This window comes from Neoarius graeffei, chromosome 9 (genome assembly GCF_027579695.1).
Source record: "Neoarius graeffei isolate fNeoGra1 chromosome 9, fNeoGra1.pri, whole genome shotgun sequence".
Classification (NCBI taxonomy): Eukaryota; Metazoa; Chordata; class Actinopteri; order Siluriformes; family Ariidae; genus Neoarius; species Neoarius graeffei.
This window is the reverse complement of record NC_083577.1, coordinates 61908267-61935957: the sequence shown is the minus strand read 5'-3', so window position 1 is coordinate 61935957 and position 27691 is coordinate 61908267. Positions and strand designations below refer to the sequence as shown.

Here is a 27691-nt window from a genome sequence, read left to right as displayed (position 1 = left end):
CTGAGCCTAGCTACATTGCTAACAGGAGTGACAGCGCGTCTGACTGCGTCTGACTGACTGGGAGGTCGCGCAAAGCTCGGAGAGGTACGGAGCAGCTCGTCTCAATTCAGATAAGAGCATATTTCATTATGGAAGTACGGTGGACTGTTCCTTTAAGGAAAAAAGCCCTCCTTGATTGACCAATCAGAATTGAGTAATTTGGCCCTATGTATTATAAACTATGAAACAGCAGGCTACAAACATTACAACAAGTCCAGATTTACGGATTTATATCTGAACTTGTATATTATTACCAAAAACAAGACTTGGCAAATTTTGCAAAGTAGCCTCCAAATATAAACAAATACCTCCTGACTACAGTGAGCTGAGTGATTTCAGACACAGGAAGGGTTTGTTCTCCCGCCCTTTGTGGAAGTTAATATCACGTGACGACCCAACGACACAGAGGACTCGCGCAGGGGCTTGTTGGTCTTCAGTGACGTTTATTAAACAAGTTGCCTTTCTTACTCTCAGATGATGTTTGTTTGGTAAAGTACTGTTTTTCCCACTTTTAAATTGTTTACAGTTTACTGCGTTGTTGCAGTACTGTAAAGTTATTGTTGTTAGGTAACTTTGTGTCGTGTCTGCTAGTTAAGGTTCCTAGTTTAGCTCGTGTTGTTTACAGGGTGAGTTGGTTTAGCTTAGACACAGTTCACCTTGCATTTTTATTTTAAATACACCATTTTTGTTAGATTATTTAGCAGATCTTGCCGATGTTTGAAAGCATGGTAACCTCGAATACATGTGTACGTATTGCAAAGTTTTTAGTTTTTTTTTTTTAATTCGATGTTTTAATACACAATGTTCTGGTAACTTGTACAAATATGAAGTGAATCTTTTATCCATTGGTATGTTCATATCACTGATTTTTTTTTTTTAATATCACCATCAAAATGAGTTATCGTGTGATAGTTTAAGATGGGGTCTTTTATTGAGAAGTGATTGAATGAACAGGGAGAGCCAGGACTTTTCTGGAGCTCAGTCAGTGATTGGAATTCCGGCTCATTTGATTCACTAATAAGAATCGACTCTTTCTCTTTCGGCTCCCAAGTTGCTCGTTGGCAGTTTGTTTTAAACCACACGAAAACGAGAACTTATTTTTCGTATAAACCATTACACAGAAGATACAGATCACGTGTTTCAGTGTTATGTCTTTCAAAGTGAGGAAAGCAACAGCAAACGACACCGAGACCAGGATAAAGCGATACTAAAGATGAATCAGTTTGTCAGCAAGCAGCTCATATATGTGAAAAAGGTGTCCTTTTTTTTCTTCCTTACCCCTCCTGTCCCTCTTCCTGGAAGCATTTTGATTAAATTATCCCGTCAGAGTTAAACAGCGTTGTTTGTGGCTCATATAAGCGAGTCAGTTCTGAACGTTCACCCAAAAGAGTTGACTAAAAGAACCGACTCTTTCACAAACCTCACCACTACTAACAGTACACGTAGAAAAAGAGCTAATTTTCTTGGTGGTTTAAACGTGGTACTTTTACCTTATCAACATACTGGGGTTTTTTTCAGTTGAATATTTAATAAGTAACTAGACAACCCTTGTTCCTGATTGATCCTGTAGATGTTGTGGAAGGTTGGTGCCTACAGCAGACCTTTAAGCAGCTTACTTATCACTCGAGTGGCCTGCAGTTTAAAATAGAAAGGGGTGTCAGGTTTATGGCTAAATCTCTCTTGCAGTGGTATTTTTGGGATTCGAGCATGCTGCAATCGTAAAGTTAACAATCAATCATTCTAAATCATCACTGGTTACTTATAGGGCCTCATTCTCATAGTGATTCATCCAAACAGACTACATTTGTGTCCTTCGGGTATACGTTTTGTATTATGCCCACTTGTTGCAAGTTTGTGTTCAGGTTATATATTGAGTGCATTTTCCTTTCAGACTCGAGGATCAACTTGTAACTTCTGTTTTTTTTTTTTTTTTTGTAGTTGGTGAAATTTTCAACCGTTTAACACGCATACACCAAGAGAGTAGAAGAGTGAATTTGCTCTGCAAGATGGGAGCTTTGGTTTCTCGCTGGAGGGTATGTACTATGTAAATAGTTACTGTATCTCATTTGGTGAATGAATACCATTTAGGCATATCAATCATAAGTTCATGACGTTTTAGCAAAAAATATTTTAGGCTTGCTTGAAAATGTCTGCATATCCAGTAGCTAGTTAACATTCTGCAGAATGTGTGTGAGAAATGTAAGAGAGCTATACGCAGGCACATAACTGGCCTTTAAAACAATTTGTAAGTCTATCTGGCAGAAACAAATTTTAGATGAAATGTATACAGATTTAACATAATAGTCTGACTTGTCTTTCAGGCCAAGCCAACCACTGTGGAGGTATTGGAGGGGCTTGATAAGGTAAAAAAGTAATCTGCCTCTAAGCCCACAAAGCTCGTTACTGTTACTGACATCCAGTCTTACGGACACCATATTTATACTTAATGGTTATGTGAAAAGCACCAACAAAATTGGTGTAGAAGACACAATTTTCAACATGGAGGTAGCTTTGAGCTTGCTGCATTATACATTTGCCTACAGCAGTCCAGAGCCTTTGGCAGAATCTGACTTGCAGTTGTTGTTATTAGGCTGACAGACATGTGTTGATGTATTTGCCTTTGCTTTCTTTAGAGCACTATACAGGCTCAGATTCTATACGATCGTTCTTGGATATTTTTGGAATGAGGTTCTTTCAAACCACTTACGATGGTCCTTGAGAACTGGCTCACCAAGAAAGACCCTTTTGAATGAGCATTATTTTTTTTTTACTGAACTTTTTATGGTCTGAATAAAATCATACATATTGAAAAGCTCAAGCCATATCATTACAGCAATTATAGTCCATTAATTTGGTTGGACAAGCAGCATAACAAAGAATGCTTCTATTTAGTATAACCACATTGGGACGTTTTACTGTTTGTAACACTCCACTTGTCTGTGTTTGCAACATAAAATTACACTTCCTAGTTCGAAACGGGTAGTTCAGTAGTGTTTGTGACATGGCAAATGATATTTTTCAGGAATATAACTTAATATGAAAGCTTGTTGGGTGAAGGTTTTTTTTTTTTTTTTTAAATTTAAATCAGTGTGAGCGAGCTAGCTAGCCAGGTTGCTGATGGGGCAATAACCTGAGTGTAACTTTATTTAATCAGTAAATTAGAATTTTTTTAAAATTTAACATGTATTCTAGACTAAGGGCCCAAATTCTGAATTGTCCATACACTAGTGTTATATTTTCTGTATACTGTTACTTTTTATAACTCCATATTTCAGAGATTACAGTGCCCTCCATGATTATTGGCACCCCTTGTAAAGATTAGTAAAAGGAGTTAGAAAAATACACCTGGTGAAATAGCTTCATCTCGCACTGAAAAAAAGAGAAATCCACCATTTAACTGAAAATTGTATTTAGAGAAACACATTCCTCAATAAATAATTTTCAGCAAAAATGTGCCACTGTTATTGGTATTCCTGCATCTTATATTTTTTAGTATAAATACAGGTGAGGTATAGAAAATTGTGCGTGCTGATTGGACGAGAAATTTGGACACTTTCTCGATAAACACCTTGAGTGACTCAGCAAAATGGCGGCCAGTCGCTTTGTCACCGCAAGTGAGGAAGAATTACAAATTATGAAAGAAAATGCTGTTCCTAAAAGCACTAAAGATGCTACGAAGTTTGGTCTAAAACTATTCAAAGTTAAGGTGGAATTGTTTCGTTTTTTTTTTTAAATCCATTTCAAAACTAAGTATTTTGTGAGTCAGCAGAGATAAGTGCCATAAGTCTGCCCCGCGCTGTGATTACATTTGCATGCCGCTTTTGAAATAAATTAAAAAATTTTTTAAACTGTCACCTCTGTTTATACTAAAACCATTATTCACCTTACCTTTGGCAAATAATTAAGTACAACCTCCCTTTGCCAGCAAAACAACACTGAGTTTTCTCCTGTAACTTTAAAGTTGGAAAATACAGAGCATGGTATCCTAGACCAGGGGTTCCCAAACTTTTCCATGCCAAGGCCCCCCAAACAGCATTAGCTTCTGGCCAGGGTGCCCCCTTTGCAAACCCACAGACAATGCTACAAAATATGTAAAGAAACATCAACTTTTAGAATGTTTTCTCTTACTTTTATTCAGTAGTCAATAATTGTTAATTTGTTTAGCATAAGAATATTATTAACTAACATGTTTTCAACACATATTTTCGCACTGAACAATAAACTGTATAACCTCCTGTAGTACCTGATTCAACTCATTATCCATCCTTTTTGCGACCAGTGCCTCGCAATGGAGTATGCAGTGTGTGGCCACTACATGTGGGGCCTTCCGCTTAATGAGAGTGGTCACTCCACTGATCTTCCTGGTCATTGCTGCGGCTCTGTCCGAACACACCCCCACACAACGGGTCCAGTCCAATCCGTTAGACTTGATGTAATCGTCCAAAACTTGAAAACTGTCTTTCCCAGTAGTTCTTCTTTCAAGTGCTTTACAAAATAGTATTTCCTCCACAAATCTTTCCTGTGAAATAAATCTGATGTACACAAGCAGTTGGGCCTCCATTGGATAAATCTGTGCTCTCATCCAGCTGAAGTGCGAAGTATTTGCTGGCTCTCACCTGCTCCAACAGCTGAGCAGATACGTCTTGAGCCATGTCACCAATCCGTCGGCTCACGGTGTTATCAGAGAGTGGGACAGCATCGTTTTTTTTTTTTTTGGCAGCATCCTCACCAAGCAATTCTCGGACAATGTCTTTGGTGGCTGGTAAAATCAAATCTTCTCCAATTGAGTAAGGTATTTTAGCACGAGCAATGTGGTACGAGGCTAAAAATTATGTCTTCAGGGCCCACTTGGGGATAGTAGCTTGCTGGGTGAATGCAGCAGATTGCCTGACCAAATGCTCTTCTTTGCGTCTGAAGAAATCTACTGTTTTTTCGGCATCTGTCGGATGTTTTTGTACCAAGTGATGCTGAAGTTTCAAAGTTTTTAAGCACTCGTTTGACAGGGTCTCCAGACAGAGGATGCATTTCGGGCAATCATGGCCATTTTTCTGTAAGGCTGTAAAGCCATACTTAATGTATGCTGCCTCATATTTTCGGATTTTAGTTGGCCAGGACTTAGTTTTTTTTTTGCAGCAGTGTCCTCCACAGCAGGGCTGTTGGTTTGTTCCTTCGGTCTCTTCTTCAAAAACCTGTCCATTTTGCGCTAGCAATACGCTAGCTTGATGAGCAAAGTAGCTTGATAAATGGTGCAAACTGCAACGTCACAGGCAATCGGAGAGATGAGCATGGCAAACAACGTTTCGATATGATGTATTATTATTAAATTATTTTATAATGATTAAAAAACTAATTGCAATATATTTAATAATTATTTTTAAAAAGTATATATTTTTTCGCAATTTATCGTCCCTCCAACTTTCTGAGGCCCCCCTAGCGCCCCCTGGCGGCCCCCCAGGGGGCTGTGGCCCCCACTTTGAAGACCACTGTCCTAGACCATCCTGCTTTACACAATCTCTTCAGATCATCCAGGCTCCTAGATCCACTCTTGTGTGCTCTGTTCAGTTCACTCCACAGGTTTTCAATGAGGTTCTGGTCCAGGAACTTGGATGGCCATGGAAGAAGCTTGATTGTGTGTTTGGCTAACCATTTTTGTGTTGATTTGGGCATATGCTCCAGGTCACTTTCCTGCTGGAAGATCCAATGATGACCCAGTTTGAGTTTTCTGGCAGAGGCAGACAGATTTTGATTTTAAATGTCTTGGTGTTTCATGTTTTTGGAAGAAAAACAGCCTCAAAACATCACAATGTCTTCCATATTTCACAGTTGGGATTGGGTCCTTTTCATTATAGCCATCCTTCTTTATATGCCAAATCCACCTCTAGTGTGTTTTGCCAAAAATCTCCATTTTTGTTGCATCAGACCATAGAGAACAGTTCCAGTCAGAGTTGTAGTAGTGTTTCGCAAACCTATGGCACTTGCATTTGTGGTTAACTGACAAGGGCTTTTTTCTGGCATACCTTCCAAATCTGTTGGCATGGAGGTGGAATCTGGTGGTGGTTTTGGAAACCCCAAGATTTTACTTTTTCTTGTAATTCAATAACAGTGATCCTTTAGACATGGTATATTAATTTTTTTGGTGCCTCTCTTACCATCCTCCTCACTATGTGAGGGCAAAATAAGCTTGGGTCCTCTTCTAGGCAAGTTTGTAATAGTTGCAGTTGTTGTCCACTTTTTTTTATTATTGTCCTAACAGTAGAAATGGACGTTTTCAGGTGAGTAGCTATTTTCTAATGACTTTCCCTGACTTATGAAGGTCGACACTCCTCTCCCTCATTTGGTTGTGTGTTCTCTTATCTTTCCCATACTGATGGATGACTTGCCCTGTGTCTGAAATCACTCCCTACTCACTATATAGGGCACTATATAGTGAGGACGCCATTTTGTGGTGCTGTGCGAAATGGTAATGAGGATTATTACACTTTATACAGTATAGTGCACTCAAACTATCCCACAATGCATCACGAAAAGTAGTGATGGTCACTACCCAAGTAATGTATCCCATCGTGCATTGTAGTCGCTGAAAGAAATCAAATTAAAAATCTCATTTGATTTAATAAAAGGCAGCAGCAGCAAAGATGAAAGTATTCAGCCTTGATTTAAAGAAACTGAAAGATGCAGGTATTTTGTATTGATTAATGTGGGAAATGCACTCAGTATGTGTATCACACAAAAATACATGCATGTATTTATTTTGAAAACCCACCAGCCAGCTTATATGGCACGTTTTTAATTGTGCGACAGTAATGACATAAATACTAGCGCGACGGACAAGTGTCCGAAAGCATTTTTTCATTTCACCAATGAGCTCGCTATATAGTCCTCTATATAGTAATTCCCTATGTAGGGAGTAGTGAACGAGTGGGTGATTTCGGACATAGGGTAAGGGGATTTGGCCTCTGTGTCACCTCATATTTGTACCCCCAGTTAATCAGGAAGTCATGTATTGCAGCTTGAAAGTTCCTACACACTCCAGTCAACTCAAAAATGTACAATTTAAATGGGAAATGTGCTTCAGTTACATTGTGTTCACTGTATTTCAGGGGTGCCAGTAATGGCAGTACACGGTTTTTATTAAAGAATTTTCTTGAGGGATTGTTTTTCTTTGAATAAATTAATTACGTATTGGATTTTCTTAATTTTTTTTCAGTGTGAGATGAAGCTACTTCGCCAAAAGGTGGATTCCCCCTTCAACAGTTTTTACTAAAATTTGCAAGGCGTGCCGATAATTGTGGAGGGCACTGTATAGTGTGAACAATTCAGTTTTACTTGTATTACACTTAATGTACTTTGTTGCAAATCCTGATGTAGCTCTAGATTCCTTATACTGTTTTGGGGAAGGGCAAGGCTATCCAGGTGTGCTATGAATGAAAAAAAATTTGAAAATTATGACCATAGAACAAGCTAGATTGTAACTGGACGGTGCTCAGAGCCACTGGAGTGAATACGTTGTTCACTTCCATTCAGCACAATACTATTTGCTTCTTAGAACTGTTTGCCTTCCCCCCCAGGATATCCAAACTCTTGAGGAGCACAGAGAAAAGAATCGGAAACGGCTGAAGTTATGGGTCTACCGATTACTTTTATATTCAACCCTTCTGTACCTGTTGGCCTGTGTGGTTGTTTATATATGGTACATCCCTGAACAGCTAATGGGGAAATTCATATTGGCGTCACCTTTTTTAATATTTCCACTGCTGTAAGTATTCATTTTTTTAAAAATGTATAAATGTTACGCATTCATTTACCAAAACCCAAAAATACATTCACTTAAAGCTTCACTGCCCCTGTCGGCCTTATTTTCATAATTGGTGCCATCCTATTTATAGCTTTGGTGCATTTACGATCAACTACAAAAAGAAATGGATGTTGGTTTTTGATCACCTGAGAGGTTTGGTTTCTCCCATTTTCTTCTGGCTAGTTTGAGTTGGTAAAGAGTACATTGTATGAGGGGTCATGTCAGGTAAAATGACTAAGTTAGATTTAGGAATATTCCTCCCCCCCAGAAACTGAAGTGACTTCTTTCCTCCCACCTCAATCTTCTCTCAGGGCACTTGTTGTGATTGGCAAACTGCATTTATTTTTGGGTTTTGTTTGGTTTTAATGACTGACTTGACATGATTTGGTTAGTTTTTTTTAATGCACTTCATAGTTTGCTCATAAATGTTCTTGCAGCAAAAGATTTTTAAAAATTTGTATATTTCTATATTTTATCCTCAGCGTATGGCTTCTGAGAAAACTGTTAATTGTGTTATTTTCAAGACGGACAGAAAGAAATGGTAAAATGATCACTTTGGGCTTTCATATCTTTAAATTATGTTCTTAAATATTTTGACAGTCACCAGTTAAGTCATTTCATTTTGACATTTAATTTTATTTTCTAGTTTAACTCTCCATATCTGTGTGTGTTTTTCAGCTGAAAAATTAGAAGAATTGAAAGCTGCAAAAAAGAAAATAGTAAGTATATTTCTTTGGATTGTCCATTCTCTCTGAATAATGCGTTGTGATAAGTGTAGTCTATTTGGCCAGGGAGGCCATTGCTCTTGTGGCAGTTTGCACCCTCATACCTGTGTAGAACACTTAAAATCTAGTTATTTCATGAGGGGGTCAAACCAGAGTGCAGATCTTCTCAGAAATGTCAGACATCTTTGCACCAGTAATGTGAGTGTTAACCTTAAATGCTAATGTGCTGGCTTTGCCCTTGTAGGCCATTCAGCTTTACTTTTGACAGTAGGCTAGTGCCATGCTAATGCTAAAACAGGAGCATCCATTCTCTGCACAGTTATTGAGCTTATGCTTTTTAGTGAGGAGAGAAATTTCTTCTTCAAATAAATAATCTAAAATCAATGCAGACAGCGGTTAATTGCACAGACTTGACTTAGTAAAATGCTTGGCCAACGGCTTGTCTTTAAATTAATAGTGTTTAGTGCTGGGAGGAAATAAATCTGAGAAATTGCTTGTCATCTGCTGTCATGTCTAATAACTTTCAATAATTACAGTTGATGGATTTTTACACTCTCCATTATCAGAATAGATCTTGTAATTATTCTTTTCATTAAATCTAAATAATTAGCACTATTTGCTCTTTTTCTAAAATGAGTTTTAAAATGAAGCTAAATAAAATGTAAAAGCTGCTAGATTTTTCTCCCTAAGCAACTGCCTTAGCAGGATATTTGTACTTTTTTTTTTTTTTTAACATTACTAGGAAGCAATTTCCTCTTCTGTCAATGAGGTTTTTTTAAAATCCTGTTTTAGATTGCCGTGACATTTTTGCACCAGTACAATCATTGTTTAGTCCACTTAATGGTTTAATATATTTTTCAGCTTGAGCAGGTGATGGAGACCGAAACCTACAAAAATGCCAAATTGATACTAGAGCGGTTTGATCCAGATTCTAAGAAAAAGATCGTAAGTATTTCAGCAGTATAGTCAGGCTGCCAACATAAGGGATTGTTGCAGAATTTTTAGTTGGGTTCTGTCTATTTGTAGGAGCTAGATGCTATACCCGTTGGACCTCCTGTAACTCCTCGGCAAGGTCAAGGTTAGAAGAAAATGTGTATATACCAGGTTTATAACCAGGAAAGACTTCATTATCTGCTTCACTAAGTGCACACACTGGTCGTCCCCCCCCAGAGCTTCGTCAGAGGCATGTGACTCCTCGCCCTCCTGTTCCTGTGACTCCAAACCTAGCAGTAGCATCACGTCCTCCTCCTGGCCCAACTGCCCCTCCTGCCCTGATCTCAGCCCCCGGTGGGCCTCCAGAGAAGAACCTGTCTGCTTCTGCCCAGCACCAGAACCTGCTGAGGAGAAATGCTACCCCTACAGGCTCCCCAGTTGCTGGTGTGGGTGAGTGATGCACACTTATTGTTTTGACTCTTTTTGTAATAACATGAGGTTTCAGTGGAGAAACAGCATCAACATACTATATGAAAATGTTAAGGCTTTTTATCCCCCGCTGGCCGAAAGGCCCAAAGGAGGATTATGTGGTGGCGATTTCCGTCTGTCCCGGGAAGGGTGCTCACCTTCTGAAATCAACTCCTCTCAATTTTTGGAGGAATTTCACAAAACTTGGCAGGATTCTTTGTTATATATCGGTAATATGCATATTGTAATTTTGTTAAATTGGGTCACATTTTACCAGTTACAGCCCTTGATTAACAAAAATTTATACTTTGACAATTTCACGTGTGTTTTCCTTCTGAAATCAGCTCCTCACAATTTTTGGAGGAATTTCATGAAACTTGGCAAAAGGCATTGTTATATGTTGGTAGTATGCATATTGTTTTGTTCAATTCGGTCGCGTTTTACCGGAGTTGTGGACCTTGATTAACAACCTTGTACTTTCACAATTTCATGGAGGTGTGCTTGCCTTCTGACATCAACTCCGAGTCCTCTCACAATTTTTGGATGAATTTCTTGAAGCTTGGCAAAAGGCCTTGTTATATGATGGTAATATGCATACTGTGATTTAATTTCGCTTGTGAAATTTTTACCAGAGTTTTGACCCTTGATTTAAATAACTCGTAGTTTGACAGTTTCATGAGGGTGTATGTTCTGAAATCAACTCCTCTCACAATTTGTGGAGAAACTTCACCAAACTTGGCAAAAAGCTTTGTTATGACTGTTATATGCACATCAAAATTTCGTTTAATTTGGGCAGATTTTACCAGAGTTATGCCCTTAATTATTAACAAACTTTGGCAATTTCATCAAGTTGTGCTTGCTTTCTGAAGTCAACTTCCATCACAATGTTTATTATCCTCCGTTGGCCGAAAGGCCCGAAGGGAGATTGTCGTGGCAATGTCCATCTGTCCCATGAAGGGTACTCACCTTCTGAATTCAACTCCTCTCACAATTTTTGGAGGAATTTTACAAAACTTGACAGGCTTCTTTGTCACTAATACGCATATTGCAATTTTGTTCAGTTCAGTTGCATTTTACGAGAGTTATGGCATAGTTGCCAGTGAGGGATATTGTGCTCTCAGAGCACTCTTGTTCCTCAGTGTTCTTAGATTGCATTTCATTAAAATATGACTGCACTGTCCATTTTAATAGGAACACCTCATTCAATATGTTATCCAATCATGTAGCAGCATTGCAATGCTTAAAATCATGTAGTATAGGCCAAGAACTTCAGTTACTGTTCACATTAACTTCAGACCGTGAAATGTGAAATTTCAGACTTTGAACATGGCATGGTTGTTTGTGCAGGACTGGTTAGTTTCAGTATTTCAGAAACTGCTAATGTCCTGGGATTTTCATGCACAACAGTCTCGAGAGTTTGTAGAGCTCTTAATAGAATGTTTATTAATGTGCCATGAAAATTTGACAGTTTGCTAAATGCAAGGTCTAATATGACAGCACTGCTCTCTGGTTGGGAATGTTTAAGTTTCATACATGTTATTGAGTTTTAATGCTTCTTCATACAGTATACTTAAAATCAGTAATTTCAAATGAAGATTTAGATACTCTATAGAGAGAATGTTTTCTTAAAGGATGCATGCATCCATTTTGATTTGCTCTTCAAAACCCCCCCCCCCCCCCCCCCCCCAATAATCTGCCAGAAAAGATTGACACTTTGCTAACAGCAATATAATTTTTTTTTTCTTAATACAGGAAGAGAATTCAGTGCTTGGGTGTGCCAAGCAAGATCATTTTTGTAAGGAATTGCTAGTGAAAAGCAATTTGATACGAAAGAGTCACCACAGCGATTCCATATGCTTGTAAATTAATAAGCAGCAGGATATCGGGACTTTGCCAAGTTTGGTAGAAATGACCAGTCATCTTGCTATGATCGCTCTTCATGTTAAATTATATTAATTAGAGATGAGGATCACAGCAGGTCCGCAGTTATCTATAGGGAGGACTATTTCTGAGTCATTATTAAAATCTGTCGCTGCCATCCATTTATCATGGCCACCTGCCTGCTGCAGAGGACTGCAGGTCTATCTGTAAACTGGTTCATGGTCTGAAAGATCTGCTTGTGTATTCTTGGATGGTTTGTTAGTAATGATGTCTGTGCATGTGTTCACAGGAATGCATCCTCCTGGCCCACCCCTGGCACGGCCTGTTTTTCCTCGAGATAGAGGCGCTTTGGATAAACTTATTGAGTTCCTAGTAGGTGATGGGCCTCAGAATAGGTAAATATCCTGAATCTTAGTTTTGTGAAAGCACACGTTCATACAGGCAGCAGCACTGTTGTGGCTTTTCAATGAGAGATTGAGATTTTAAGCAACAGTCAGTGAAGCAGTTGTTAGTAGTGCAAAGTTGAACTTCATGCCACAGAGAAGTGAAAGCAATATGGCAACCACCCATAGGATTGGTAGTGTTTCTTTCCCACACACAAACATTAATGCTGTTTTAGGGTCCACATATTTCTATCTACTTGGCACTACTTTTTGCCAGTATGGACCCTTTTCACGTGACGTCACGACAAACGCGGCCACCATTTTGGACATGTACTACCAGTAGTTTACCACAGCCAACATTGAGGAACGGCAGCAAAGAAAGTTTTTACTTTCAGCAAGACTTCCATCATGCCACTATATTGTTGTGTACCTGGATGTAGTAACCATCAACAAACAAGGCAAGGGTTATCATTTTATCGGATCCCGGTAGATGCTGACCGACGGAGAAGATGGATAACGGCATACCAACGCTTGTGTAGTGACCACTTTGTTGGAGGTAAGACGAATAAAATTAGCCAGAAAAGGCATTACATTGCTGTTAACATTCTGTGGCGGCGAGTGTGTAACCAAATAGGTTAAAATAACCCATTGTAACCTCTTTGTTCTTCTGTAGTAGCTATTGTTGACTAGCTAATGTCAACAAGTAGCTGGTATGTTACTGTAGCAATGTTTACGTTCAGTCATTTGGATGACTGTTAAAACCTTTCAGTCTCAAGTTTTTCCTTTACTGTATTTACTAGTTTACTGTAATTATGATCCGGCAGCTATTTACACCGGATCCAGTATAAATAGCTGCCGGAGCCAACGTCCGAGGTTCCGGAGTGCGCTCCGGCTTGCTCCCGGAGTGCTCCGGCCGAGGTTCCCCTCAAATTAAGCAGCGCGCGCCAGCTTGCTCCCGGAGTGCTCCGGCCGAGGTTCCGGAGCACACTCCGGCCGAAGTTCCCCTCAAATTAAGCAGCGCGCTCCGGCTTGCTCCGGAGCAAGCTGGAGCACGCTCCGTGACCTCGGCCGGAGCACTCCTCGAGCAAGCCGGCGCGCGCTGCTTAATTTGAGGGGAACCTCGGCCGGAGCACTCCGGGAGCAAGCCGGCGCGCGCTGCTTAATTTGAGGGGAACCTCGGCCGGAGCACTCCGGGAGCAAGCCGGAGCGCGCTCCGGAACCTCGGACGTTGGCGTGTATGGCGATGGGTTTTTAACAACATAGGTATACAGATCATGTGGGCCGAAGTCAGGTAAAGACGAGGGCTTCGTGTACTTCCGTACGTCAGTGAGCAATCCTGGTGGAAGCAGGTAAACGTCGTTCTCTAAGCCTGCTAACCTCAATTTTTGCAAATACCTCTCCCTCTGCTCGCCCTGTAAATGCCCTACGTCGCTGGATAGTGAAGGTGTTTTCTGCATCTCGCTCCTTTTTCTTGTATGTTCTCCGTTTGTCGTCTTCCTCGCATTCAAACCGATTCGAGCCAAAGTCCGCTACATGTCCAAAATGGTGGTCGCGTTTACGAAGGTCACGTGACTGAAAAGGGTCTATAAGTGTCTGGTATAGGAATGAAAGTTTTGATTTATTCAAAATGTCCTCTTTTGGTTTCTGTACATCAGAACATTTAAGCCAGTCAAATGGCAACAAAGTGATTCATTGAACTGACTCATTTTATACACACTTAAATTTTTAGCTGGAGGTTTTCTAGTTTGTCATCAAATTGATGGTTTTGTTTATTCTGTTGCTGGCTTGTACAGATTTTGTTTAAGATCTCTCATGAACCTGGCACTACCAGTGAAACCTTGGCAGTCAGTAAACTGAAGATCAGCACTCCCACTAGCAAACAGGCTAAAGTGATTTGCATGACTGTTACGGTTGTTCTGAAATCTTGTAGGTTAGGTGAATAAATGTTTTTTGATAATCCTTAAATGCTTTTCCCCTTTTAAATAATTTGTAATTCTCTTGCTGTTGGGTTAGCAGTTACTTTGCATATATGATGGTTAAAAGGTAATTTTTCATGTCATACTCTAAGAATCCAGGTTAGTTTAATAGTGGTGGAGGTTTCCCATGAATTTGCTCTTTTAATGCATGCCAGACAGTCAGTGGTGTAATGGTTCATGTATGCAGAATGGAGCAATTGGTATTCTCCTCCAAACGAGTTTGTGTATGACATATGGGCGGGTAATTTGTACCTCAGAAATAAGCAGCGGTTTATTGCTGTTGTGATGGAGGAAGTAGGTGTTGGCCTTCACTCACCAAGTTGATTGTGGTTGCACTGTTGGCAAGTGTCTTGCTGGTAGACCTGCTTTTAATAAATTTACATTTTTGTATTCTTTTGCAGATATGCCCTAATATGCCAGCAGTGTCTCTCTCATAATGGCATGGCATTAAAGGAGGAGTTTGAATACATTGGTAAGATTTAGAGGAACATGGAACAGTTTCAGTCTTCATCAAACATGGCGTCTTTATTCCTCTGACACTTGGTAGCTCAGTACATCATGGCACTCAAATGCTGGGCCTTCTCTAGCATTTCAAATTTAGCATTTTGAATACAGTAGCAGTAACATTTTAAATATGTAAAAGTATAGACTTGTGTTCCTTTTGCTGTGCGTTTCCACAAGTGCATGCTTTATTTTCAGATCAATGTGACCATAGATAATTTTAATCAGGTTTGTGTTATGGCTACTGTTTCAGCATTCAGATGTGCTTACTGCTACTTCCTGAATCCTGCTCGGAAGACACGCCCCCAGGCTCCACATCTCCCTGAATTAAGTGAAGGAAAGACAAGCCTTGGACCATCTGCTGTTTCCTTGGATACAGACCAAGGTGCACCCATTTCTTCCCCAGGTACCTGCTATGTAGTTGCAGCCTCACATTGCCTACGTCTATCTTTACTACACTTTTCTGATCTTAAAGGTTGCATCCTAATTGGCTATGTGTATGTATACACACATACACACACACACACACGTGTGTGTGTGTATATATATAATGTGTGTATATATATGTGTGTGTGTGTGTGTGTATATATAATGTGTATATATATGTGTGTGTGTATATATAATGTGTATATGTGTGTGTGTATATATGTGTGTGTGTGTGTGTGTGTATATATATATATATATATATATATATATATATATATATATACACACACACATATAATATGTGTGTGTGTGTGTATATATATATATATATATATATATATATATATATATATATATATATATATATATATATATATATATATATAATGTGTGTGTATATATATATATATATATATATGTGTGTGTTTGTGTGTGTGTATATGTATGTGCATGCATACATTTAAAAAAAAAAACTGTGTATGTGTGTACACGTGTCTGTGCATAAGGTTCCAGCAGGAAAAGGGACTGTTAAACTTGGTAATGGTTACCTTTAAGTCACTGGAAAATAATTAATTTCTCTGTTCAGTGTGATCCATCCAGTGCAATATAAGTGAGGTCAAAAAAAGTAAATGCTACTTAATGACCGTTTCTCTGCTACCTGGGGGACACTAGCTATGACAAAGCTTTTTGAAATTGACCAGAAGCTGTGGCAAACGGAACCAACTTAGAAGCCAGCTGTCATCTTCAGGGTTGAAATCCGACTAGTCTCTAAATATGTTTGGCTTCCATAGGGGTATCATGTGCCAATTTTTCCAGTCATATCAATTCTGGCATTTACCTCTGTGGAATGATAAAATATTTCACTTGTGTATTTGAAATACGTGGTTTGAACTTGACAGTGTAACACAGGGACTTATCCCAAGTTATTATAATAGAAGCCAATCAACCGAGTTTTGCATTAGTTGGTGGTCTTGTATCCAAATGTAGACACACATTAGAGTAGGAATGGCATACAAAAAATTTTTCAGAATTTACAGGGGTTTCATGAAGACTTTTGCATAAATGCTCCTGGGAGTGATTTGCGTGTAAACCCATTTGTATCCAGCTCTTCCTCCCCCAGTATTTTCAGGACTTTTGAAATGGAATGGAACTTTAGAAAAATTTTCTCCCGTTTCTCTCTATTTGGGTCACTTGCCAGTTCTCACCCACCAGTCGGCTCTTTCATATCATACAACAACTGTCAACCAGGGATGGTGACTGGCTAACAACTGAAGCCAGCCAGCCGCATCTTTTCAAACTGCTGTATCACAGGGCAGTTTAACACATGCTGAGGAAAGCACCATCTGCCCTCTTTTGCCTATATGAGCCCAGTCACCCCTGATTGGAGAGTCTCGCCTGGATAAACAGTTCTTTGGTTCTTCTAGGAATGAGTCTATAGGTTATTAAGCCCATCCTTTTTTTTTTTTTCTCCCCTTTTCCCCTTGGTGTAAAAATTATCATGTGGTGCTTAAATCCCCTTTGCTCATCATCTCTAAACACCCTTTACCTTGATCTGCTCTTCTGTTGAATCTGAGAAAATATGTACTGTATGACTTTAAAGGAGTTCTTTTTATGATACTCTCCCAGAGTGCTACATAGTTTGTCAGTGTGGCCTCCTGCCCTGTTCTCTGCTCACTTTGTAGTGATTATCCTATAGGAGGTACATAACGGGTCTTCCTTTTTATGCAAGTTAATGTGTAAGAAGTGTGCCTTTTTAAGCTGATTATAGACTTGCTGCATTTCTGAGGAAATATGGGGACTGTTGATGCAGCAATAAATTTAATCCAAAAATTCTTATGGGGCTAATATAGTTAAACTAGCAGGATATGCTTAGCATTATGAGGTCACACTATTTTATTTAGGTACATAATCTGAATCACCTATCTTGTTCAGCAGAGGATAAATCTGAGTCCTGTGGACCTGAAGAGGAAAAGTTAAGTGAGCATCAGATGGAAAACCAAACTGAAAAACCAGTACCTTTAGAACCAGCCACCACTCTCTCGGATCTTGCTGACAAATCGGACAATGAACAAGACGTATCTGCTATGGAGGTGGAATAAAGAATATTTACGAACTTAAGTCCCTCTGGAAAGGTGTGATTTTGTAGCGCATGTTTAATATATTTGGGAGTGCTTACGAAGTTTGTACCTTTTTTGATTTAGACTAGTTTAAATATACTTTTTTTTTTTTTTTTAACTTAATCTGGAGGAGATGAGGTTGAAAGACTAAATGCCAATAATTAAGTGCTAAAAACCTGTTTGTTTTACGTGGAAGTACCCTTAAGTCCACAACATTTTGACTGTTTACATGTCGTGTGTGTGTGTATAATGCACTTCCATCTGTTATGAATTCACAGAGCAGTTCCTCTCCTTAATGAGTAACTCAATAGTAGTCCTTTATTTCAGAAGGGAAATTTATGAGTACTGTTTATGAATGTATTTAGCTTTTTTTTTTCAGCATGTACAATAATGAAAATGTCTGCTGTTTTCTAAAAATCTATGGTATTTATAGATGTTTACACCTTTTACAATGCCTTTTTTGAAGGTATTCAGTAGGTTTAGTTTTCTACCTACCTGCAGTGAGATGGGTTTCATGTTTACATAGATTAAGCTAGCCATTAGATTTCACAGCTATTTATTTATATAATCTGAAAGTACAGCAGTATTATATTTGAAGGTACCTTTCTATTTAAAGATTTCTGTAAAGAATAAATAGGAATTATTTATGACATGAACTTTTGCCCTGCCTTTTCACAAATAAACTTTATTTTTAATTGTGCTCGTTTTATGCATCTTTACTACATTTAACTAAACCATTACCATAATCAAGTGACTTCTGTTAACTTTTTTCTATTACCTTTTATGTATATATTGTGATTGTGCACTTTGCTTATTACATTTGTACAAGGGTGAATCTTAAGCTTCCTAAAAGATGTGTGGTTTGTTGAGATTAGGGATCAGTCATTCTGCCCAGCTGAATAGTTAACTGCGCCTGCATTTCTAGAGAGGAAAAAGCATGTCCTCCTAAAGAAATTGGTTGTTAGGGCTGTTAGTGTGCTGCTTTATTGCTTACTCCCCTTCCTGTCTGTTCCAGCGATCATGATATGGAAGGACATTGAAAGGAATCTGTTAAAACACAGTCCATTTTCATTAACTGGTCTATTTTGGCTTGTGATCATTTAATTTTATCTCATTGATCATTTCAGACAGTGTTAGATAATGGGACTGACACCCAAGCCCAACCCAGCTTGATTGCTTGACCCTCTTCATTTGCAACAAGAGAACCATCTCTACCCATATTGCCCCCCCCCGACAAACACACACTTCTGTTTCTCACTCTCCCATGCTGGCTCTCGGATCATCCTCTCACATTTGTCTTTGGGTTTTGATAATGCATGTTTACAGAGACATGACCCCCTGAGTGTGGCAATGCATCACTGTCAGCAGGACAGTAGCACCTGATACCAGTGCACTCCATCTCAGCTTGACCCCTGACAGTGGCACGGGCACTGGGGGAGAAAAAAAAAACAGCCTGTCAATAGGACGTTTGAACATTTACCAGCAAATATGATGATTCACAAACATTTGATCTACATCACTGTTGGGCTTTTTGGTTTCATATCAACCTGAAATGCTTCACTACATGCTTCATGATTCAACACGATTTTTATTTGAAAAATTTGTAGTGCATTGTCCAGCAAAATATTGTTTTGAATTCCTATTAAATGTACAGAATACATATTTCTCACTTGAAAGTAGTTTTTCATATTTGCAATAGATTAATTTTTTCCCATAGATTTGTCAGGAGGAGCTGGAGTAATTACACACGCATCTTGTGATGCCCTTTTCTTTTGAGATCTGTATAAGGATTCCATGTAGTACTGCTACCTCATTTGTCTTTTCCATTGTCATCTTTTCCTTTTTGATATGCTTGTTTTTCCAGTTAAGTAGGATTCTCTTTCAAAACTTGTAGAGAGAACAAATAAGGGAAAAGATGTATTGCTTTTTTTTCTTCTGTCCTCATCTTGTTTGCTTTGTATATATTGAACAATGTGTGCATTTGTGGAATAGAAAGATGTTGATCTGGTTAGCGCTGTTATTTTGATGCGTTCTGTGGTCACTCTGTCTTTTCTTTCCTATCAGAAGGTGTTTTGCTCCATACAGCCTACTGGCAGCGATCATAAATGTTGTCTGACATTGCTACAGAGATATATGTGGTGTGTAAGAAGGGGGAAAGGAGGGGAAAAAAAACCCACCTAAGTGAATACATCACTTTTGGCCTTACAAGGCCCTGCTTGTCCATTCAGCAGAGGGATCCCATCAGCGATGTGCTATCACATAGCCACTAATTGATTTTCAAGGATGACAAATGATGCAGTGGTCAGCGAAGCTGAGGTAATTCAGTCACGAATGGGAGAATACAGCAGGGCTTGTCTAGGGTTCTGAGCTCTCTGAAATGTTTATTTCTTACATGTACAGTCTGTTCCACTTGACTCAAATTTATACTGATCTTTTATTTATGCCTTGAAAGAATGGCAAATAAGAAACATAAGTGTTCTTGATATTGTGTTTTGTCATATCTAGCAGCCAAAGATTGAAATCCTGGGAAACAATTTTCTGTCGAAATGAAAGAGTGTGGCCTTGTGAACCCTTGAGGAAAATAACAGCACTGGTCCAGACAGAATATGAAACCCTGAGGCAGAGAATAAGTAAAACAGACAAGTGCACCCTCCATGTCACTTTTCCATTTGCTGTTTTTGAAAGCGAACATTTCAAACTTTACCCTCTGTTAAAAAAAAATGAAGACCTTTGTCGTTATATTTATGTACTGAAATCTTAAAAAAGTCAATGCAAAAGACTCCAGACTCACTTGGTGGTGGTGTTCTCAGCTCCACACTGCTACATGTACATCTGTGGGTTTATCATTTTAGCATTGCCTATCAGTGGAGCATGTGCTGTTTCCTTGAGGAGGATATAAGAGAATAATATAAAATAACGAGACGAGTGTCACAAAAGCAATTAACATTCTCTGAATATTAGAGTTCACCATTGGATGATGACAACTGCATCATTATCAAAGCCATTGCAGTGCAATAGTGGCACTGGGACGCATTAAAATCAAATTAGAGAGTTATAAAGGCATATGCTGCTGCTATGGCCTAAATGAGGAGACACTCTTCAAGCACTTGATATCTAGCGATTAGTTCTTGGCTCTGTGGTCTTTAAATGCCACAAGACAAAGTTGAGTGCCATGAATTCATTTTGTGAAAAGGTCATGAGGTGCCAAAAATATGTTGATTTGAATGGATTTACCGTTTAAACCACAAACCACATTTAGGCAAGCTGATTCCCATCTCTCCCTGCTCACTGGAGCCTGTCATAAATTGTTAAACAGGAACAATAAGCTTCTCTGGAGCAGAAAACCCATTCAACATGATGCATTAGCTCAAATTGAAATTTGCTCTTCAAATATATTTAGAGGCATCATAATGTTTAGAAATGTCAGCACCTTATCACCCACAATGTTTATAAACACTTGCTAAATTCACCTCCAAAAGGGCACCAATCTTGGCAGGAACCCCGAGTCCTATTATCCCTCCTCGCTTTGAAGTTATTGAACAATATACTCATTTTCCAGCAAACCCTTTTGATATTGAAGGATCATGAGTCTTCATGAATGAAAAAAGATGTATACAATAAAGTTGATTTCTCTATGCTGAGGGAACTGGGTAGTATACCTTCAATATCATTCTTTCCGCATTTGCATGCTGTGTTTATTACTGTTCTTTCTGGCCAAAGTGTTCGTCTTAAATCAGAGGATGGACTTTGACCCTTTTACTTCTTGCTTCCACATTAGTAATGGTTCCCTAACTCAGAACACTATAGGCACACCTGATTTAGTTTTTATTGTTTTAGGTAATTTGGTAGACTAAGGAAAAAATAAAATATGCTTCGAAATGTATTTGTGAGAGCTTTAATGAAAGAATGCATCCTTTGAACCATTATGCTATAGTAGAGTCATATGTCATTTTGTATGAAATTTTATTTACCCAGTCCTTTAAACAAATATTTGATAGAGTATATTTGTCTACCATGCTTGTTTCCTTATTTTTTAAATCATATTGCTATCTTTGCAGTTACTATGTATAATATGCTATCTACTATTGAGAACTGACATGCACCAGCTAAAATTCTACACATATATATGTTATTTACCAGCTGGGAGGTTCGTATCATGAAATACCGTGATCGAGGTCTTGAAAGTACTGGTGAGGCCCTCTGGGCTGAGGTCAGTATTCAAGGCCGAGGTCATGGTATTTCACCATATGGACTGACCTTAAGCTGGTAAATAACATATATTTATTTTTTTCTTTACCAAATTCTAACAGAAAACGAAAGTGCCAAAAGGGAAAACCGAACTGAGGCGAGCCGCCATTTTGAATCCTCATTCACGGCTGTAATACAAATAGCTTCCTCCTCGGTATACAAGTGCACTTCCATGGCAGGGAAAAAAAACTACATTTTGCCGCCTATGTAGTCCCCTATTTATACAAAATTGAGTCATTCAGGATTCAGCCATGTTTTTGCTCAGCGTTAGCAACAGTGACAGGTTTTTAGCTTTCTCCTGAAATGTTTTCTTTTATTTCTTCTTCCTCAGGGTAGTAAAACTCGCTTTCGCTGTGAAGACTGTCATTATCACTATCCATGCTGTAAAATTAATGCTATTCTCCTGAGAAATGTGAAAATAAATGTTGACAAAAATTGCTACTATGTATGTTGTTGTGAACGAGCAAGTCGCCAAAGGTCCGTATCCGGGGTCCATATTGTAGGATACAGAGCCGCTCATCAGCCAATCAGAGCGCAGGATTTGATGGAAACTGGACCGCAAAAAAAAAAAAAAAATATATATATATATATATATATATATATATATGTGTTATTTACCAGCTGGGAGGTCCGTATCATGAAATACCATGACCGGGGTCTTGAAAGTACTGGCGAGGCCCTCTGGGCCGAGGTCAATATTCAAGGCTGAGGTCATGGTATTTCATTATACGGACCAACCTTAAGCTGGTAAATAATATATTTTTTTCTTTACCAAATTCTAACAGAAAACGAGAGCGCCCGAAAGGGAAAACCGAGCCAAGCTGCCATTTTGAATCCTCATTCACGGCTGTAATGCAAATTGCTTCCTCCTCGGTATACAAGTGCACTTCCATGGCAGGAAAAAAAACTACATTTTGCTGCCTATGTAGTCCCCTATTTATACAAAATTGAGTAATTCAGGATTCAGCCATGTTTTCACTCAGCGTTAGCAAGATACAGGTTTTTAGCTTTCTCCTGAAATGTTTTCTTTTATTTTGTCTTCATCAGGGTAGTAAAACTCGCTTTCGCTGTGAACACTGTCGTTATCGCTATCCATGATGTAAAATTAATGCTATTTTGAATCCTCATTCACGGCTGTAATGCAAATGGCTTCCTCCTCGGTATACAAGTGCACTTCCATGGCAGGAAAAAAACTACATTTTGCCGCCTATGTAGTCCCCTATTTATACAAAATTGAGTCATTCAGGATTCAGCCATGTTTTTGCTCGGCGTTAGCAGCAGTTACAGGTTTTTAGCTTTCTCCTGAAATGTTTTCTTTTATTTCTTCTTCCTCAGGGTAGTAAAACTCGCTTTCGCTGTGAACACTTGTTATCGCTATCTATGATGTAAAATTAATGCTATTCTCCTGATAAATGCTGGCAAAAATTTACAAGATTTTTGATAATCTTATAAATAAACCTTATAAAAAAAAGATAAATGTTGACAAAAAATTCTACTATGTTTGTTATTGTTGTGAACAAGCGAGTTGCCAGAGGTCTGTAACTGGGGTCCGTATCCTACGATACGGACCCGCTCGCCAGCCAATCAGAGTGCAGGACTTGATGGAAACCAGACCGCGAAAAAAAAAAAAGATTTTATCCTACATCCATACTGTAATACGGATTATCTATTGACTCTGTAATACTGCTTGAGAAGATATCGAATTACAAATCAGTGCAACAAAACAGATTTACCTCGCAAAACCAAGTCCCATATGTGTTCAATATTTATGACATTTACTGCGTTCTGGTAATGCAACATTGGAAATTTGATGGCATCAGAAACAGCCGATTGTGTATTTTAACCCATTTTGGGTTAAATACTCTATGTCTACCTAAAGCGGCCCATAAATGCAAACACTGCTCACTTGCTGTAACATGCGACTGATAGTGGTGTTGGCATGAGCTTAGTATATCTTGTAGAAATCATATGAAGCATCCTGAATGCTTTGGCCCCGTTTTATGGCTTCATCTATTACCACTCTGTCATTGTTAATTGTCTTCTTTTTACCTCTGCAGGATTCTCCAAATTGGCCCTATCGAATGTGACAGGAGGAAGAGCATTAAGCATCTGACAAGATGATATCTAAGTTCAATTTCCTCCCCCTGCGCTGATATATACCTGCAGCACATCATTTTCCTTTCTGTCATAAAGAGCGCAATAAATCAGCGATGCTTATGGAGGCATGGCAGAAAACAGGGTCTCTGGATTTGTGTCTCCAGCTCTGGCTATTACAGAGCTGTACTGCTCCTTCAAACAAAAATCATCAAACTTAATGCTGCTGAGATTACAGAGATTAAGAGAAGGAGAGCAGTCAAGACTGGTAAAACTCAAGCAACCTGTGTTTCAACTCAATAAAAACACAGTTTTTTTCTTCCTCCCCTAGTTGACACCATTATCCATCTGTTTGGCTGAAATTGCTGCATCATGGTATAAACCTGAGATACAAGTGACACATCCTCTAAAATAAAAGGGAACATTAACTGCTCTATCTTCCTGAGGCCCTGGGAGTCACTGGATATAAGCTCACTCAAGTGTGGTGGCAGTTATTCTGTGTTTTACTAGACTGCAGACAATTATGCTTTGCTCCGCTCCCTCTGAAGACAAACTGCCAGGGCCTCAGCTGAAATGATTTCAAATAGATTTTCCAAAATGTCTGCAGCTTGATTGCTTCCATATATTATTTCTCTTAAATGGACAGAAAGAGTTTGCAAAGCAAGTATATCTACAAATCAATCATGACACTGCTTAGAAAAAAGAAAGTATCAAATAATCAGATCACACTTGTGTGTGTGCGCGCGCGTGCGTGCGTGCGTATGTCCATGCGTTTCAGGGTTAAGCCCTTTGTGAGGACCAAAATTGCCTAAAACTCCTCAGAATGAGAGGATACTGTCAAATGTTCTTACTATGACCCAGTCCTCACAAAAAAAAATCAGATTTTATTTGAAAAACTAAAAGGACCTCTTTTTATTTATATATATATATATATATATATAAAGTTATTGAGTTTAGGGTTAGGTGTAGGCATTATAGGCATAATTATAATAATTACGTCAGTAGCAGGTCCTTATATATATAATTATCCTAATTACAATTGTAATTATGTCTATAATGTCTACACAAATGCCAATAAAAAGTAGTCGAGTAACCAATCAGAGCGTGCAATTGCTCAAATCCAGTGAATGTGGATAGAATATTATATTCTAGCCACATTCACTCGATATGAGCAATTGCGCACTCTGATTGGCTACTCTACTACTAGGCTATCAGCTCATATACCATAGAGAAAAACAAAATGGGAGAGTGTGTTGCTGAACCAGCTGAGGATGAAATAAAAACTCTACTCTAACCCCCCCTAAAAACAAACAAAAAAACAATAAAATATGGAATAAAAGTATGTGATGGTAAGAACGTATATATTTTAAAATTTTTCAATAATTGTTATTCTAGCATTTTTCACATATTGCTACTGTCATTTTGCCGGTTTGTTTACATTCTAAGCGAAAATGATTTTGTCGGACATTTTGTACATACAGTGGTGCTTGAAAGTTTGTGAACCCTTTAGAATTTTCTATATTTCTGCATAAATATGACCTAAAACGTCATCAGATTTTTACACAAGTCCTAAAAGTAGATAAAAAGAACCCAGTTAAACAAATGAGACAAAAATATTATACTTGGTCATTTATTTATTGAGGAAAATGATCCAATATTACATATCTGTGAGTGGCAAAAGTATGTGACCCTTTGCTTTCAGTATCTGGTGTGACCCCCTTGTGCAGCAATAACTGCAACTAAACATTTCTGGTAACTGTTGATCAGTCCTGCACACCGGCTTGGAGGAATTTTAGCCCATTCCTCCATACAGAACAGCTTCAACTCTGGGATGTTGGTGGATTTCCTCACATGAACTGCTCGCTTCAGGTCCTTCCACAACATTTCCATTGGATTAAGGTCAGGACTTTGACTTGGCCATTCGAAAACATTCACTTTATTCTTCTTTAACCATTCTTTGGTAGAACGACTTGTGTGCTTAGGGTCGTTGTCTTGTTGTATGACCCACCTTCTCTTGAGATTCAGTTCATGGACAGATGTCCTGACATTTTCCTTTAGAATTCGCTGGTATAATTCAGAATTCATTGTTCCATCAATGATGGCAAGCCGTCCTGGCCCAGATGCAGCAAAACAGGCCCAAACCATGATACTACCACCACCATGTTTCACAGATGAGATAAGGTTCTTACCGTATGCTGGAATGCAGTGTTTTCCTTTCTCCAAACATAACACTTCTCATTTAAACCAAAAAGTTCTATTTTGGTCTCATCCATCCACAGAACAGTTTTCCAATAGCCTTCTGGCTTGTCCACATGATCTTTAGCAAACTTCAGATGAGCAGCAATGTTCTTTTTGGAGAGCAGTGGCTTTCTCCTTGTAACCCTGCCATGCACACCATTGTTGTTCAGTGTTCTCCTGATGGTGGACTCATGAACATTAACATTAGCCAATGTGAGAGAGGCCTTCAGTTGCTTAGAAGTTCCCTTGGGGTCCTTTGTGACCTCGCTGACTATTACATGCCTTGCTCTTGGAGTGATCTTTGTTGGTCGACCACTCCTGGGGAGGGTAACAATGGTCTTGAATTTCCTCCATTTGTACACAATCTGTCTGACTGTGGATTGGTGGAGTCCAAACTCTTTAGAGATGGTTTTGTAACCTTTTCCAGCCTGATGAGCATCAACAATGCTTTTTCTGAGGTCCTCAGAAATCTCCTTTGCTTGTGCCATGATGCACTTCCACAAACATGTGTTGTGAAGATCAGACTTTGATAGAGCCCTGTTCTTTAAATAAAACAGGGTGCCCACTCACACCTGATTGTCATTCCATTGATTGAAAACACCTGACTCTAATTTCACCTTCAAATTAACTGCTAATCCTAGAGGTTCACATACTTTTGCCACTCACAGATATGTAATATTGGATCATTTTCCTCAATAAATAAATGACTAAGTATAATATTTTTGTCTCATTTGTTTAACTGGGTTCTTTTTATCTACTTTTAGGACTTGTGTGAAAATCTGATGATGTTTTAGGTCATATTTATGCAGAAATATAGAAAATTCTAAAGGGTTCACAAACTTTCAAGCACCACTGTAGTTTTTATTTCTCGAATTTGCAAAAAATAAAAATGCTTTGTTTCTCAAAATCCAGTCAATGTGGATAGAAAAAAAGAATTATTCCACTCAGTCTCGTCGCCTCAAATTTTTTTTTTAATTTAAAAAATATATATATATATATATATATATATATACGGCGGGGTGGCACGGTGGTGTAGTGGTTAGCGCTGTCGCCTCACAGCAAGAAGGTCTGGGTTCAAGCCCCGTGGCCGGCGAGGGCCTTTCTGTGCAGAGTTTGCATGTTCTCCCCGTGTCTGCGTGGGTTTCCTCCGGGTGCTCCGGTTTCCCCTACAGTCCAAAGACATGCAGGTTAGGTTAACTGGTGACTCTAAAGTGAGTGTGAATGGTGTGAATGGTTGTCTGTGTCTTTGTGTCAGCCCTGTGATGACCTGGCATCTTTGTAATTTTTTTAATTGGTGGTAAAGGTTGATAAAGATGCATGATAGGAAACTATTTTCCTCGCTCATGACACATTCTTTCTTCTCTACAATATTAAATGCTGATTCGGTATTATTAAAAGATTCTACATTATTTCAGCATCATATTATAAATAGCTTTACATTTAAATGCATTTAAAATTTTTAGTTCTTTTAAGTTAGATATATATTTTGCGATGGAATATGAAAACTTTTTCCAATTGTTTGTCTGGATAGACCTATGAAGAGAATAACAAGTGTACTGCTCTGTATTCCTACCATCTATTAGTTCATGTATCAACAACAAAAATAGTCCAGGCTGTTGCCCTCAGTTGAGAGTTTGGCACCAGCAGTAGTGTGAGTAAGGGTCTGCTCTTCAGTCACATATACACACACCCATGCAGACAAACGGTGATGGTAGTGAATACCAAGCCTGGCAATAGCCCCCTATTCCAACCAGAGCGATGTGATTACAGCACGGAGCTGCGATTCAGCATTATGGTCATACACATTTATTACATTGACTCTGGGTACCTAATACAACCATGCATAACTCCATCCATCTCTGTTTCG

General features: G+C 38.8%; 1 protein-coding gene across 2 annotated transcripts; it reads left to right on the top strand.

Annotated features, from left to right (window-relative positions):
• The first annotated feature begins 412 nt into the window (after nucleotides 1-412).
• Nucleotides 413-17907, top strand: lnpa (limb and neural patterns a). Of its 2 annotated transcripts, none has more exons than XM_060930042.1 (13): nucleotides 413-527; nucleotides 1978-2072; nucleotides 2361-2402; nucleotides 7608-7795; nucleotides 8317-8375; nucleotides 8513-8553; nucleotides 9421-9504; nucleotides 9586-9637; nucleotides 9730-9942; nucleotides 12131-12236; nucleotides 14602-14672; nucleotides 14955-15107; nucleotides 17063-17907. In XM_060930042.1, the coding sequence occupies exons 2-13, from the start codon at nucleotides 2046-2048 to the stop codon at nucleotides 17224-17226; spliced, it is 1200 nt and encodes a 399-aa protein (XP_060786025.1). In that variant the 5' UTR covers nucleotides 413-527; nucleotides 1978-2045; the 3' UTR covers nucleotides 17227-17907. The 2 variants fall into 2 exon arrangements, with proteins under 2 accessions (XP_060786025.1, XP_060786024.1); XM_060930041.1 differs by lacking the exon at nucleotides 413-527 and adding an exon at nucleotides 717-785.
• The last annotated feature ends 9784 nt before the right edge of the window (nucleotides 17908-27691 follow it).